The 16,034-nt window shown below is 42.1% G+C and overlaps 1 protein-coding gene across 1 annotated transcript in view; it reads left to right on the top strand.

The window, feature by feature from the left end:
• Positions 1–15,296, top strand: part of STON1 (stonin 1) — a 53,695-nt gene extending 38,399 nt beyond the window's left edge. The window contains exons 2-4 of the mRNA XM_067703028.1: positions 351–2,312; positions 9,538–9,740; positions 12,258–15,296. Of these exons, the coding sequence (XP_067559129.1) occupies positions 398–2,312; positions 9,538–9,740; positions 12,258–12,332 (2,193 nt within the window). The 5' untranslated portion in view covers positions 351–397 and the 3' untranslated portion in view covers positions 12,333–15,296. The remainder of the gene's footprint in view (positions 1–350; positions 2,313–9,537; positions 9,741–12,257) is intronic.
• The last annotated feature ends 738 nt before the right edge of the window (positions 15,297–16,034 follow it).

Here is a 16,034-nt window from a genome sequence, read left to right as displayed (position 1 = left end):
TTTTTTTTTTTTGCGGTACGCGGGCCTCTCACTGCTGCGGCCTCTCCCGCCGCTCTGGATGCGTAGGCCCAGCGGCCACGGCCCACGGGCCCAGCTGCCCCGCGGCACACGGGATTCTCCCGGACCGGGGCACGAACCCACACCCCCTGCATCGGCAGGCGGACCCCCAACCACTGCGCCACCAGGGAAGCCCTAAAAGTGTTACAGTTTTTAAGCATTTCTTTAAACTCAGTTAATTTATAAATCTGGATACTTTTAAATCCAAGTGTTTCTCAGAACAAATGTCCTCTAGTAACTTGAATTTTTTCCCCCTCATTTTATGTTCTTATTTTCTCTTTTTCCTTTAACAGAGACAACATATCTGATTCATTGGCAAGACCGCAATCTGATCCCAAAGATGTGCTCCACAAACCCAGGCAATTGGGTCACATTTGATGATGACCCTGCTTTTCAGTCTTCTCAAAAGTCAAAGAATTTCCCTCTGGAGAATCAAGGCATTTGTAGGCCAAATGGACTTAAACTGAACCTTTCTGGTACTAAGGAATTTCCCAGTGGATATTCCTCCACCAGCAGTACCCCTCTCTCCTCTCCCATCATAGACTTTTATTTCAGTCCAGGACCTCCAAGTAACTCTCCTCTTTCTACACCTACCAAAGACTTCCCAGGTTTTCCTGGCATCCCCAAAGCAGGGACTCATGTGCTTTATCCTATTCCAGAATCATCTTCAAACAGTCCACTTATACCTGGAGCAGGTTCTTCCATATTGCCTACTAAACCAACCTGTTTATCCCATGCTTCCTTACTCAGTGACCACTCATGTATACATCCAGCTCCCAAAGTGGGTCTTCCAGATGAAATGAGCCCTCACCAGGCTGAAAGCCTAGGGTTCCAAAGTGATACTCCCCAGTTTCAGTATTTTCAGGAGGACTGTGCCTTTTCAAGTCCATTTTGGAAAGATGAAGGCAGTGCTTCCCAGCTCACCTTTGACCCTCCAGGAAGCAGAAAGATGGTCCCATCAAGAGACAAAGAGATGCCTATTGATCAAAAAGGCTTAAATCAATGTTCACTCAACTACATCTGTGAGAAACTTGAACATCTCCAATCAGCTGAGAACCAAGACTCATTTGGAAATTTGTCTACGCAGTATCTGTATGCTGAAGATGCTGCCTCTTCCTTTGTGCCCCACATGCTCTTCAGGAGTCAGCCAAAAGCCGGCTGGTCTTTCATGTTGAGAATTCCTGAGAAGAAGAACGTGATGTCTTCCCGTCAGTGGGGGCCAATTTTTCTAAAAGTCTTACCTGGAGGAATTTTGCAAATGTATTATGAGAAGGGGTTAGAAAAACCATTTAAAGAGTTACAGCTCAATCCATACTGCAGGCTTTCTGAACCCAAAGTTGAGAACTTTAGTGTGACAGGAAAAATCCATACCGTGAAGATCGAACATGTGTCTTACACAGAAAAAAGGAAATACCATTCTAAGACAGAAGTAGTTCACGAACCAGACATAGAACAAATGCTGAAGTTGGGATCCACAGAGTACCATGACTTCCTTGACTTTCTGACCAGTGTGGAGGAGGAGCTGATGAAGCTGCCAGCTGTTTCAAAACCAAAGAAGAACTATGAGGAGCAAGAAGTTTTCCTTGAAATTGTGGACAACTTTTGGGGTAAAATCACTAAAGAAGAAGGAAAATTGGTTGAAAGTGCTGTGATAACTCATATCTGGTGCCTCTGCTTTGTGAATGGGAACACAGAATGCTTTTTAACCTTGAATGACCTTGAGCTGCAGAAGCGAAATGAATGCTATTTTGAAAAAGACCCAGAAAAGAAGGGGATTGATATTCTTGACTATCATTTCCATAAGTGTGTGAACGCACAAGAATTTGAGCAATCAAGAATCATTAAGTTCGTACCTCTGGATGCCTGCCGGTTTGAGCTGATGCGTTTCAAGACTTTGTATAGCGGCGAAGACCTTCCCTTTTCCCTGAAGTCTGTAGTGGTTGTCCAGGGGGCGCATGTGGAGCTTCAGGCCTTTGTCAACATGGCCCCGCTGGTCCAGAGACCATCCTTGAGGTCCTGTGACAACATAATGATACACTTTCCTGTGCCATCGCAGTGGATCAAGGCCCTCTGGACCATGAACCTCCAGAGGCAGAAGTCCCTGAAAGCCAAAATGAACCGCCGGGCGTGTCTGGGGAGTTTACATGAACCTGAATCTGAACCTGTCATACAGGTCACTGTGGGGTCAGCAAAATATGAGAGTGCCTACCGGGCCGTCGTATGGAAGATAGACCGGCTTCCTGATAAAAATTCAAGTAAATATTCAACACTCCAAGCTGATTTTCATGTGAAATCACTTAAATGTTTTCCCCCCCTCCTCCTTGGGTTGAAACCAGGCTGAGGCAGTTGGGGTGACGTCATTCAGCTGAGGCCATGCTTACATCGCTGGGTGGGAGATGGAACATCTAGTCAAACAGCTGGTTTATTGTGTCCCCTTATGCCTATTTCTACCAGATAAGTTTAGCCTAACATTTTTTTAAGGTATCATAAGAAATACCATCCGAGGCTAGGATTTTATTATGGATGGTGGTACCGAGGGAAAATTTCTAGTTGGACTTCTTGACATCAACCGTCAGCCTCAGATATTAAAATTATTGTTCATATAGCTTAGATTCCCTAACTGACCTTTTAAGATCTGTCATCCTTGAACATACCTGAACTTTTTTGTATTCTCAGCCAGTACCACTTCCTCCTTAGGTTTTATTCCCTGCTTCTTGAAATAAGACTACCTTTCATTTTTACCCAAGTTAATTTCTTTTGCTGAATTGACCAATTTGACCATCTTGACAAGTTGTTTTAATTTTAATTAAGCATTAAAATTCGGTTACTTTTTTTTATTTTGTAAGGCAAACAATGAATCTAGAAGCTTAGAACTTTGAAGAGACAGCCCTAGTACTGCATTTATTTTAAAGTAGTAAGTTAGTAGTGGGTGTAACATAATAAAGCAAAAAAGCAAAATTTGAAGTTAGGGCTGCTGCCTGTTTTAGTTCAGTTACTTCTGGCAGAACACTGGGCTATGGAGCTAAGTTGGGGGCAGATTTGGGGCATCTGAGTTGATGCATTCATCATTTAGGCAAACCTTCATTGAGCACTTACTGTATTCCAAGTGCCACATCGGGTGCTGGGGCTAAAGAGAAGTAAGATTGATCCCTGTTTCCAAATAGCTCACATCTAGTCTAATCCTTCAGGGGAATTGAATTACATCCTAGGGCCCTCCACGCTATGGACTGTGGAGGAAGCATTTTTATTCAGGGTGGACCTACAGCAGTGTTTCTCAAAACTGGCCGTCAGAATAGCCTGAGAGCTTTTAAATAACCTTGATGTTTAAGCTCTACTCTATGCCAATTGAATCAGAACCTCTGGGGGAGGGCCCCAGGCACCCATATGTTTTGAGAGCTCCCCAGGTGAACCTAATGTATGACCCAGGTTGAGGGAAACTGCTCTGCAGGTCTCGTGTTGTTTTGGGGCCGGAAGAGCTAGCCCCAGACTACAGTGGACCTAAGGGGCAGCATGCCACCTTTTCTGTGCCCTGCAGTTTTCTGGCTTAACATCTGTCAACTGATTGTATCTTGAGCTACAGACAGGTTCCAGCAGGTGAGAGACACAGCTGGCAGCTGAGGAGCCCTAGGCCCCTGTGCTGAAGGGAAGCCCCCATTCAGTAGCCTTTCCTGACACTCCCTGCTTTTCTCCATTCATTCATGCCAAATTCCCCTCCACCGTGTCCTCCTGACTCACAGTAGTTGGTGGTTACCTTCTAGTCCCAAGGAACAGCCAGGAGAGCCCAGGCCCACGGCGGGGAGAGGCAGTGATACGATAGCGTGGTCACAGGCGTGGCCTCTAACGGTACCTCTTGGTCAACTCCAGCATGATGGGAATATCTTCCAGGATATCATCCACAGCGGTAATGCTTCCTGCCTTCTTGATAACGTTGCTCAAACCATCCTCAGATTATCTTCCCCCCAGGGAAACAGATTTTGAGGTTTTGAGTGTGTGGTTACAAGGGATCTGTTCTCAAAGTTATTTGTGCTACCTTTTAGGTGAGAGACGTTATAAAAATCAGAATATCGTTGCCTTTTATTTTGCTGAACACAAAGGGAAAGGGGGAGGTAGGCTGGAACGCGAACTGTGACCTCCTTGGTCCACAGATGTCCTCTGAGGTCTGGGTGATAACCTGACTTCTGTTCTCCTTTGGTCCTAGGGATGGTCACTGGGCCCAGAACAAAAGGTCAGGTGCACCTTTTGCCTGGATTTGCAGCAATGCTTATGCCTCTGAGAGAGGAGCACAGAGGACTCAGCCTGCTGGCTTGTCCAGCTGGGGTCAGAGGGCCAGGGGGACAGGGTCGCAATGAGCCCACTCCAGCTGCTCTACCTCGGAGCAGGCACTCCAGCTAGACCCTCCGGGGCAACCACGCCTTTTTTTTTTTAACTGAGAACCTGTACCGATCATTCTTTTCTAATTTTGGAAGGAGAACAACATACAAAGCTTCTTGTGAAAACGTTCCTGTTCAGAACAGTGCATTTTCTCAGAATTAATGGTAGAGTTAATTGATTCAGTCAACAAGAATTTAGTAAGAGGGCTCACTCACTCACACGTCCATTCCACAAACACCCACTGAATTTCCTCTAGGTACAGGCTCCGTGCTGGGTGCTTGGGGGATACAGATGCAAACATGATCCCTGCTGTCTGGAAACATAAGTCTAGTAGGCGAGGCAGACGCGGAAGCAGCTATCCAAATGAGCTGTGGAAATCTGCTCTCTTCTCTTCTGGAACAGGTACAGACGTTATCTAATAGGGGTCCCAGAGGAAGGAGCCATCAACAGCAGGGGGCAGTAGGGAAGGCTCTGCTTCAGCTTGGCCTGTGAGAATCAGTGAATCCATCAAGGATAGAAACAGCAGAAACACAGGCGTGTCGGTGGGGGACCTTACCTGAGTTATGGGGCCGAGGGGATACTTGGAGAAGAAACCAGCCTGCCAGGAGGGCCGTGAGCCAGGCTGTGGGGTGTGGAGTTTGTCAGCAGGGCCTCAGGAATGTTTTCAGGCATGACTGTGACAGAATCCTACCTTGTTTTAGAAAGTCAGGCGTACGTTGCAGAGGCAAGATTCAGGAGTAGATTATAGTACAGGGAGGCTGGTAGGAGGGGAGAGAGGTTGACCAAGGTGGAGGGCAGTGGGAGCACTGAGACAGAGGTGAGCGGTGGGTGAGCGAATTCAGAAGAGGTGACCTCGAGACAGTGACAATGGTCTGTGGGCCTGGGGGAAAGGGAGGGGCTGGGAGGAGGTCCGGGTGGGCGATGGTGCCATTAGCTGAGATAGCCTCTCCTCACTCCTTTTAAAATCTGTTTCCCAGCCCTGGCTGCATGTTAAGAGTCCTTAAAATCATTAGAGCTTTAATATTTAAAATACCCATATTTAGGCCTCATCCCTACCAGTCAGACTCCCAGGGTGAGGCCCAGCTATTGGTGCTTGTAAGAGGCTCTCCCATGCAGCTGGCCTCGTACCTCTCCTGGGAGACCTGTCATGGCTTCCCAGGCATCACTCCTCCCTGCTGTGTATCCCTGTGTCTTCTAGAGCCCTGTTATTGCCCTCCCATCCATATTTACCAGCAGTTGAGCTCACCGAGAACAATTCGAAGAGTGTGCATTCCCAGAGAGGCTGGCTGGACTTGGTCTTGGCCTTTGGGAATATTTGTGGAAGACTGTCATAGCACCAGGCTCACACAGAATGTGAGCATTCCAGACAATTACGTGGTGAGAATTCACTGACCAGATTCTTTGGGATAAAGCTGCTTTGTTCAAATCAGGTCTGTGCACCAAGAAGAGGCCCGGGAAAAGGCAGTGAGGCTGTGTCTGGTGGAGTCTGGGGGAGGGGGCAGGGGGCAGCTCTGAGCCAGGCTGGGGCCCAGACACTTCTGGGATCACGTGGCCCTGTCGCCGAGGCTTCTCCACGATAGGGGTTGGGGGAGGATAATGCGAAGAGTAAGAGGCTGCCTGGCATTTTGCTTCTTGAGAAGAAGCATAGAAAGAGTAAGGTTGGGGCAGAGAGGAAATCTTTATCCCAAGGCAGTGCTTCTCAAACTTTTGTGTGCATATGAATCACCTTGTTAAAATGTGGACTCTGAATCAGCAGGTGGGGCTCCCCAATACTGTGCCACCCACACGTGCTCCAGTGATGCCAGTGCAGCTGGCCATGGACCTCACGTAGAGGAGCAAGGACTTAGAGTATCTCGATGTTTCTGTATGATTTTAAAATCACTTGGGCATTTAGAGAACAGAGGATTTTAAAAGAGGGTCTTTAAAACGTTACCCTTTCAAGCTAGTTTCTGAAAAACCTGTTAGAAAAAAAAATTTTTTTAGAAAGGAAACTAAAAAAATGTATGAAGTATATGTACTAATTTAAAAAAATTGTATGCCCCTTTCCTGGGGATTTTTGAGATCGGAATTGAATTTTCCTATTGGTGAAATAACTTACATGTGATATCAGGGGAGGTGGGAAGGGATGCTGGCTCCTTAAATGTCTCTTCTACCAGCACATCGATGCTTAATATTCCTTTAACAGTGGGTGAGCCTTTCGTTTTACAACAAAGGTTGGCCCCAGATAGTTCATTCAGGCTAAGGTGTGAATGACAACAGAGGACAGTTTCTTGTGCACAGATTTTGCTGGGGGTGGGAAAGAGGAGGAGGAGGGGGGGAGAAGGAGGAAGAGAAGGTGGTGGAAAAGGAGGGGGAGGGAGAGAGAGGAAAAGGGAGGAAGGAGAGGGAGAAGAGAATGAGGACATTTGAAAACACCGATTAGTCATAGAGGGTACATATGGTAGCGTAGAATTAGAAAGAGAAGTGAGCATGGTGGAGGGTCAGTTAACAAATGTATCTATCTCCACTTTCCCAGTTTTAACCAATTTTTAAATATGACTCGCCTTTACTTTTTTCTTTGCTTTCTCTTCAGCACATTGGTTGTTCTCTCCTCCTCCACTACTTGTGTCATCCTTCTACCATTCATTCCCTCCAGCTCTCACCAATTCAGTTTCACGTGTGAAATATTTTGGTTCAAGAGGGACCCGGTATCTACTAGACCTAAATAGATTTCGTGATTTGCATTCCTGGTCCTTAGAAAGTGATGAGGGACTAATTACCGAAGCCCGAGAGTGCCCCCTGGTGGTCAGTACTGAGATAAAGAACATGATTTTCCTCTATCTTTTGTTCATTCACTTGTAAATTCCACAAATATCCTTTGAGCCCCTAATGTGCCAGGCTTGTGCTAAGGACGGACATGATACTTCTCTTCATGGATATCAAAGTCCAAAGGGAATGTGAGTTATTAAACATTGTAGAGTATTTAGAGTTTTAAAAGCCAGGAAAAATATGCCAGAAAACTTGAAAGGAAAAACGTTCTCCTTTTACCAGTTTTTTAGAAAAGGGGGTAGAAAGGTTTTGTTTCTAAACCTATTTTTGGAGTACTAGGTCTTCAGCTTGGGTGATTTTCATTGCAAAAGTTCCAAAAGAGTTTCTCTTTAAAATGTGAATATCAATATTCACATCTAATATCAATTAGATCATCTCCAATATCATTTTCAGCTCTACAAGGGTAGAATTCATGGTGCTTTCATTAGCAAAATTATGGTAATTAAATAACAATACTGAATTTGTAATAGAATAGCACTGTGCACTTCTATCTATACCACTATAGTGTACCACGTCCCTAGAGCTCTTATGTGTGCCAACTAGCTTGTTTAATCCTCACAGCAGTCCCATAAGGTTTGTGTTGTTATCATCATCATCACCCCCATTTTCAGATGGGGAAACTGAGGCTCAGAGAGATCAAATAACTTGCCAAGGGTCACTCACCTTTTAAGTAGCAGAGCTGGGATCTGACCCTGGGCCATCTGAGTCCAGTGTTTATGTGCTTAACCACTATGCCATAAAGGACTGAAGACTGCCTGAATTAAGTTTAAATAAACTTATGTATCCTGCAGACAGAAGGCCAGAAAGGCTAATGGATTGTGGACTCTCCCCTGGCTTTGTGTGTGTGTGAATAAAGTTATCACTTGCCTGCAGTGATCTGGGTAGCTTAGAGCACCTCTGAGGCCGCTGTTGTCCTCCCCTACAAGTGAGAGGAAATGCTAATGAGCATCTGTTGGTTAATTGATGGATGAGTTCTCAAGGCCTTTTACAGCCTTAGAATTCTATTAGTCTCTCTACAAGAAACAGGTTGTAAGGAATGAAAGGCAATTTATCTTTTAAGAATTAAGTGAAGTCCTTTAAACTCTTGTTTTTGTGCCTAAAGCTATATTCTGATGGAAATGTTCTTTCTTGAGTCGTGTCAGTGGTATAGTAATTTAATCTGGCTTTTGAAATTATTGTCAGCTCATACATTTAGTTTAAGTAAAGATAGCTGCATGGGATGTGTAGATGTTGTGGACTAAAGCAACAGAATCATGGAACATTTATAGAGTTACTATAGTGATTACGTTGAAAATATTTTTTACTCCATTGTAACACACACACATAAACACACACACACAGTACCTGACCCCTCTTAAAGCTTTTGTGTATATCTGATATCCCTAGGTCTGGCACAGGGCCTGGCTTGGCATAGAGTAGATGCTCAATATATGACAAAGTGAAGTGAAAAGAGATATTGCATTGAAACACTGAAAGTCAGTATGCCCATATTTACACGGTACATTTGTTCCAGTCAAAGCTTTAAGGAGGGTGAGTGGGAATTAGTGTACTAAAAAATAATCCATTCTACTAAAAAAAGAATTCTTGGCCTAGAATATTTTCTGAAATGTAAAAAAATTCATTAAGTTTAACTTTTTAAAAAATCATAATTCTTTATAATGTGACCTAATTTAGGCTGAAATTTACCTTTGCATTATCTATCAATAAATAGAGTGGTAAGAAAATGAATAAATTAAGAATTACTGTAAGATCTTATTCAGTCTACTTAAAGAAAGTTTTCTCTCTTTACAGATCTTATGCACATTATAGCCAAATAATGATGCTTAATATAAATGTTACTCACCTTTTAATTTAAAAAACTTAGCATACTTTTATTATTCTGAATTAGAATCACCCAATATAAGGCACTCACATATGAACTTGATATAATTCTAAATTTTTCTGATCGCTGTATTGTTGGTCATTGTTTTATTTGAATAATTAAATGAAATATTAAACTTTCTTTTTTAAAAAAGAAACAGCATACTTCTCATTGAAAACATTTTGGGAGTTAACATATATAACTATATAATGATAAAGTTGTACTTACTTCAAAGCTAGTACTTAAAAAATGCAGGTAGACTTCCCTCCAGTTAGTGCAAAATTGTGAATTTTGATGGTATGTCGTTTAATGGAATTCACACAACCATAGTGCTAATGGAAATGCTTATTAAAGAGAGGGTTACATGCCTCTTATGCTCAAGAGAAATGTTCAATGGCCGTTGAAATACTTTGACTGACCATTTGATTTTTTTCTTCAAGGTCCTGATCATCCCCATTGTTTGTCATACAAACTAGAACTCGGATCAGACCAAGAAATTCCCTCTGATTGGTATCCATTTGCTACTGTTCAGTTTGGGATTCTTGACACCTGTGCCTCAAGGACAGAGGTCAGGTCTCTGGGGGTGGAGAGTGATGTCCAGCCACAGAAACATGTTCATCAGCGAGCCTGCTACAACATCCAGGTACATCCCGAAGCCCTTGAGTTCAGGTTGGGGCTTCCGAAGCTTTGACCTGATTTGGCTTTAGATATTTGCTTTTCCCTGTTAAGTGACTGTGTGTGTGTATGTGTGTATTTGACCTAGAAAAGAGTGATGGTCACCAGTGAGCCTAGTTCTTCCCCTCAGTTCTAGAGAATAGTGGAAGCCTGAGGACACAGTGCTGTGTACTTAACTCAGCTCTCAATGAAAAATAGGGCATTAAAAATAAGTTCACATTTCAGAAGCATATTTATAATAAAGATTTTGTTAGAAGAGCATTTCCCAAGGTGTGTTCTATGGAACATATGTCCCATATAATGATCCAGGAAAAAAATAAGTTGGGGAACATCGTACACTAAATTAATGCTGAACAAAGGCTCTGAGAAGTTCTGCAATAAGGAAACTTGTTAAACTTAACTCAGTTTCTCCCAACTCATCAATTATGGAATCTTGTCTCCTGTAAAACACCTATCAGTATCTTCTGGAATAGTATTCTGTGGAGCACTCTTTGGGAAGTACTGAGTTACTCTATCACCACAATTTTAAATGTTCACCATCAGCTCATCTGCATTCTTGCGCCAGATGAATTAAAGAGTGACGTACACTTGCACAAGTTTGTTCCTAAACTTGCTTTTCCTTCTCATCTTCAGACTTAGATATAGAGATAACCTCTGCCACACATTTCCAATAGTGTCTTTTTTTTTAATTAATTAATTTATTTTTGGCTGTGTTGGGTCTTCGTTGCTGTGCGCTGGCTTTCTCGAGTTGCGTTGAGCAGGGGCTACTCTTCGTTGCAGTGTGCAGGCTTCTCACTGTGGTGGCTTCTCTTGTTGCGGAGCACAGCCTCCAGGCCCGCGGGCTCAGTAGTTATGGCTCGCGGGCTCTAGAGCGCAGGCTCAGTAGTTGTGGCGCACGGGCTTAGTTGCTCCGTGGCATGTGGGATCTTCCCGGACCAGGGCTCAAACCCATGTCCCCTGCATGGGCAGGCAGATTCTTAACTACTGTGCCGCAAGGGAAGTCGCCCATAGTATCTTGAAATGGTGTGATTATATAAGTCATCATTAGCACCAACTGGTGGTTCTATAATATAGTAACCAAGTCTGGATTTTTCTTTATTTTGGACGATCTGTTCAGAAGCCTGTAAGTTTGGGTCTGGTGATTTTTATTCTATTGGTAAAATGAATGATGAATGGGCGCTGTTCTGTGCAGCCCCTTCAGGACTGAAGGACTTATTCCCTCGGCAGCTGGGAATTGCCCTGGATGAAGAAGGATGCCATGCTCCAGGTCATGCCCCCTTCCTGGGGCAGCCTGTGTCCAGTAACTGGTGGATTAGGGGTCTAAAGACCCTTTTACCTCAAGTTGGAATAACCCTGCAGGGCCTTCGTAGCTTCAGCCCTCCCTGGGGATCGGCTGAAGCCTTTACTGGGACTGCTTTGCGGCCCGACTTCTCCCTCTTCCTGTTCTGCTCCCTTCCCTCCCCTCCTTGTCAGGTGTCCTCCCCGGCAGCCCTCCCCAGTAAACTTTCTGCACATCAGTCTCCACCTCAGCATCTGCTTCTTGGGGAACCTGACCTGTAACACTAGGCATCTAAGTATTGTGTGTGACTGAAATGTGTGTCAGGTGCTCATGGAGATGTCATTTATACTGTTTGCTGTTCGTGGGATGTACCAGTTTCACATAGTTGTAGAGGACCGCTCACAATTATATACCAAAGTCTCTTTAACTTTAATAGCATGGGTGGCAGTCAGTTTCAAAATGTTATCTTCCATTTAATAAGTATTTATTGAGCAGTTTCAAAGCGCCAGCTGCTGCCGTAGATGCTGGGAACACAAAGGTGAACAAAAGACCACCCCCTGTTCTCATAAAGCCTCCCTTCTAGTGGTGGAACAAAAAATAATTAGTAAACAAGCAAATAACATAATTTTAAGTAGTGACAAATTCTAAGAAGAGAGTAAAAGAGGGTCAGAGGATAGAGAGGGATGGAGGGCTTCCTTATCTAGAGTGGTCCTGGAGGGCCTCTGTGAGGAGGTGCCGTTTGAGGTGAGATGAAGAAGAGGGGCAGGCAGATGGTTTGGCCCAGCTGTTTACTGTTGTAAACTAGTTTTAGTTAGATGATTTTGGGTGTGCTCTAAATCTCAGGTGGGCCAGAGGCTGGATATATGATACTTGGGGGCATCTTTGATCGCATGTCTAGCCAGATTTGTAAATGTCTTATCAGTGTATGTAGTCTGTATACATTTTATAAAACCTGTGTCTGACTTGGAAGAAAGTTTGTCCTCTTCCAGATCTGACCCTAGAAGGGAAGGATTTGGGAGACTCTGTGGTGCCAAAAGAGAGCAGTGTGCTTCACTTGGGAATGGGCACGACAGGGTAGAGGGGCTGTGTTTGTGTCCAAAGGATGAGGTGGCTAGAGTCCTTGCCTCATTTACAAACGAGGACTGAAGAGATGTTGTGCTGTGTTGCATTTGTTAATGCTGCCCCTGTTTTGCTTTTGCATGACAGGTTGAAATAGAAAAGAAGTGGATTAAAATCGATGGAGAAGACCCAGATAAAGCTGGTGACTGCGTAACTCAGTAGGAGTAGCAAGAGTCAGTGATGACGACCCACTTTCCAAATACGTAATTCACAGAAACCACACAAAGTTCTGCTACTGTAGAGTGGAAACGACAGGTCCAGTGGTTACGTTTAGAAAAGTTTAGACCTGCAACCGAACCGTCTGTACTTTATGCTTTTGATACGTTTGTGCCCTGGGGGTGTGATCTAAAATGTGTCTATAATTTTCATGATGTTTTTGTTTCCTAGTGAAACTCAGAGGCGCTCTTATTGTGACCTGACAGCCACTTGGCCAGAGCATTTTTGATTTTTGATTACTTGGTGGCTGATAGTTTTGCCCTCTGGGTTACCTAGGGCCATAGTTATTATCCTCCAGCCCCTACCTCTTCTTATTGCGCTAGCACTAGTACTAGAGGACGAGGCAATCAGAGGAGACGTAAACCGAAGTACTTAACTTTCCCTCTTGCTCTTGTCTGAAACGTGGTTAGTTGTAGGATGATGTTGAAACCACAGGCTAACATGGAGATGTGGGACTATCTCTGACTCTGAATTATTTATCTTCCTGTCCTGTTACCACACTGGTGAGTAACCATCAGCTGTATTTGGTACCTGTCTTTCACCCACGGTATCATTATTTTCAAAATACATTTGTATTCTGATGTGTGCTGCAAAGAAGCTAGTTCTGTTGATATACATATTTCAGTACAAATCACTAAGACATATTGCCCTTTGCTTGGAGAGATTCCTTTCAAAATGGAATCCCAGTATTGGACACTAGTTAAAATATTTATGTATGTTAAAAATGAATTTTTAAAGTTCATGAATATTGTTTCCCAGAAGTGCAGACTCTAAGAATGTATTTTGATAAAGTATTTTTTTTGTAATTAACACAAGCTTCTCTTGAGTAGAAGTCTAAATCATATTATGATTATTTTATGTTAGCTCTGCTATCATGCTATTTATGCTAATTCTGCTTAATTTAGAGTAATTTTCTTTAAAAGATGAGCGAAGTGAAAGACACTAGATTATTTTATCTACATTTCTAAGAAGTGATATTTCTATTCAAAGCCAGGTAAATGTTTGTTTTTTAATGAAAAGCCAATGGCATTAGCAGTTATAATTCTGTTTATAATTTCCTTTCAGTGTTTATAGTGAAAGGTCAGACTTTTAAATTTAGGAAATCTATATTCTAGTTATTTTTTTAGTCAGAAAAACACGTGGAAAAAACATGTGGTATTAATGTACCTTCAATTTATGTTGATCCTTAAATATGATTAGTGGGTATTTTTCTTTATTTACTAGATTTGTTTTGAGTCAAAACTGATATAATAGCGTTCTTCCAAACAACATTATTTGTTGGCCCACAGAGTTTGTCTCATACATTTTATTTAATGTTACATTACATTCATTTTAATCTGTTAAGAAATGCAGATTTTATAAAACAAACATTTATGATCTGTATCAATCAGCAGATTTAATGCTTTTCATTATTTTACTGTAAAGGCAAAGAATGCAAAAGTTGACTGTTAAAATGAATTGTTATTGCTCTTTTTAACTTCAGCTGATGTATTGCTCATAATATCATATGCTTGAGACTCACTGTTGATGTATAGGAGGGCAAATCTATGTGCGCGTCATTTAAAAAAAATTCCACCATCCGGCCTCATCATCTGGTGTGGCACATTCTGGAGTGACTTCAATCTGCTCAGAACAAATATGGAGGCGGGCTGAACCTGATGCTGCTCCACGATACCAGGGATGGTAGCTGGGTTAATTACTGCTGGTCCTTGCAGATCTGTTTCATGGCGTCCTGCCCATAAAGAACTCAGAGTCTGATTCAGATGAACTTGATGAATATTTACACCTCAAAGTAATTTCAGCACAGGGTTCAATTAATCACTCCTTAGGCTTCACAGGTTGCCAGTATGTGTGGGTACCTCACTGCTGGGGTCATTTATTCACCAGCCCTTCAGCCTTCAGGAACGTCTCAAGATTCAGTGCTGGAAATGTAACAAAAGGCTGACTGAAGCCCAAGTGAGTTTCTGCAGCAATGCAGAGGTTGATGGCAGGAACAGCGGGGTGCTGCAGCATAATTGTTCATTTGCACATCTATTAGGATCCTTAAATATTCATTACTTAATGTTAAATTAACATTCTGTGTCAGGTGGAGAGGCTTTTTAATACAATTCTTCTGACCTCAGAAATGGCAGAAGGTCAAATGTGATCCTGATGCTCTAAGTGAAAACTCAGGTAGGGTCCACTTAGACTTACCAATTAAGAAGTAGAATCTCCTTTGCCAGAAAGTAAATGATGATCTTCAAACAACAACAATAAAAACTCCTGCTTTTAAAGTAGGGAATGGAGGAAGGAAGTGAATGAAGGAGGAACTACTCCTTTCTAGCATTTTAATTTAGGTAATTTAGATCAATGCTTTATGAGTTTGACCCCCTTGGGGTCATTTGTTTAATTGACACAATGGCAGACTTCCAAGGAGTGGGCCAGTTTGGGATGAATTGTTCTGCTCTAATTGGTTTGGTCTGGTTGCCTTACCAGTCAAAGGATCGTATTAGCCGCGTAAATGCATTCATGGCTTGATGGTTACCTGATCAATTTACAGATCTGAATTTAAGGACATTTCCTTTTTTTATGGGGATAGAAATAGTTTATCCATTAAAAAAAGTATGGAAAAAAACCCTTCCTAGCATAAATAAAGGCTGGCATTTTTTGACCTGATTTATATATTAAACAGTTCTAGGGTTTTAGTTCCCTTCATTCTGGGTCTGTGCTTTCGATATAGCCCTTCTTCTCTTATAAATTATGTCAGAAGGCCTTCCTTAATAATGACTAAGTATTATTATATCTTATTCAAAATATGATTTTATGTCATCAATACAGATATAAAACAGATTGAGCCTTAATAATCATGTAACGAAGTATTTTGTAGATTGCATATAGATTTTTTAAAATTAAAGATGTATTTCAAATGATTCTTGCTGTGCAATGGACTTTTATCTTCTTTTGCAATGTCTGGAGCAATTTTTTTTAAGGTATGAAATCAATTTCAATAACCTTAACCAATTGACTCTGTCAGGCAAATGTATACCTGCTTCACTATTAAGGACTCAGCGTACATGGCGTCTTGGCACATCCTGGAAAAATAACACAATCAAACTACAATCTGTGATGTTAAAGGATGATTTTTAAAAGAGGATATAATCATTACTCTCATAAATGATATGAGTAGATGCCCAAGATCTTACTTAACTCATTAACTAACACGGGGACTGGTAAGATGTTACAAGTGGTTCTAAGGAGAATTCAAAGAGCAGAGACATGTACAGGAAATAAGGAATTCTGAAAAGAATTTACAAATAGATGCAAAATGTATCTATCCATAGGCCAATATCAACAATCAATTTCCCCTAATTAATTTGCATTTGTATGGACAAAGATCATGTATGTTATTATCAGTTTTCTGAAATTTACAGAGTTGTAAAATAACTCAAAGACAATGAAGGTGTTGATAACCTGGATAAATGAACTAGTCTTTCACAATTCTTCCCAACAGGACGAACTTTATCACCAGGAGAATTCTAAGGAACTTTCAAACTTTGGCAACTGGAAATGATGTGCATGTAAAGAAATTTTTTTAAGTTTAGAAAATTATTTTTTTGCAATTTTACACAATCTATTTCAGATAAAGTGTGTGTGTTTTGGGGGGGCATT

The sequence above is a fragment of the Pseudorca crassidens genome, chromosome 14 (assembly GCF_039906515.1).
Source record: "Pseudorca crassidens isolate mPseCra1 chromosome 14, mPseCra1.hap1, whole genome shotgun sequence".
NCBI lineage: Eukaryota > Metazoa > Chordata > Mammalia > Artiodactyla > Delphinidae > Pseudorca > Pseudorca crassidens.
This window is presented reverse-complemented; position numbering and strand designations above follow the sequence as displayed.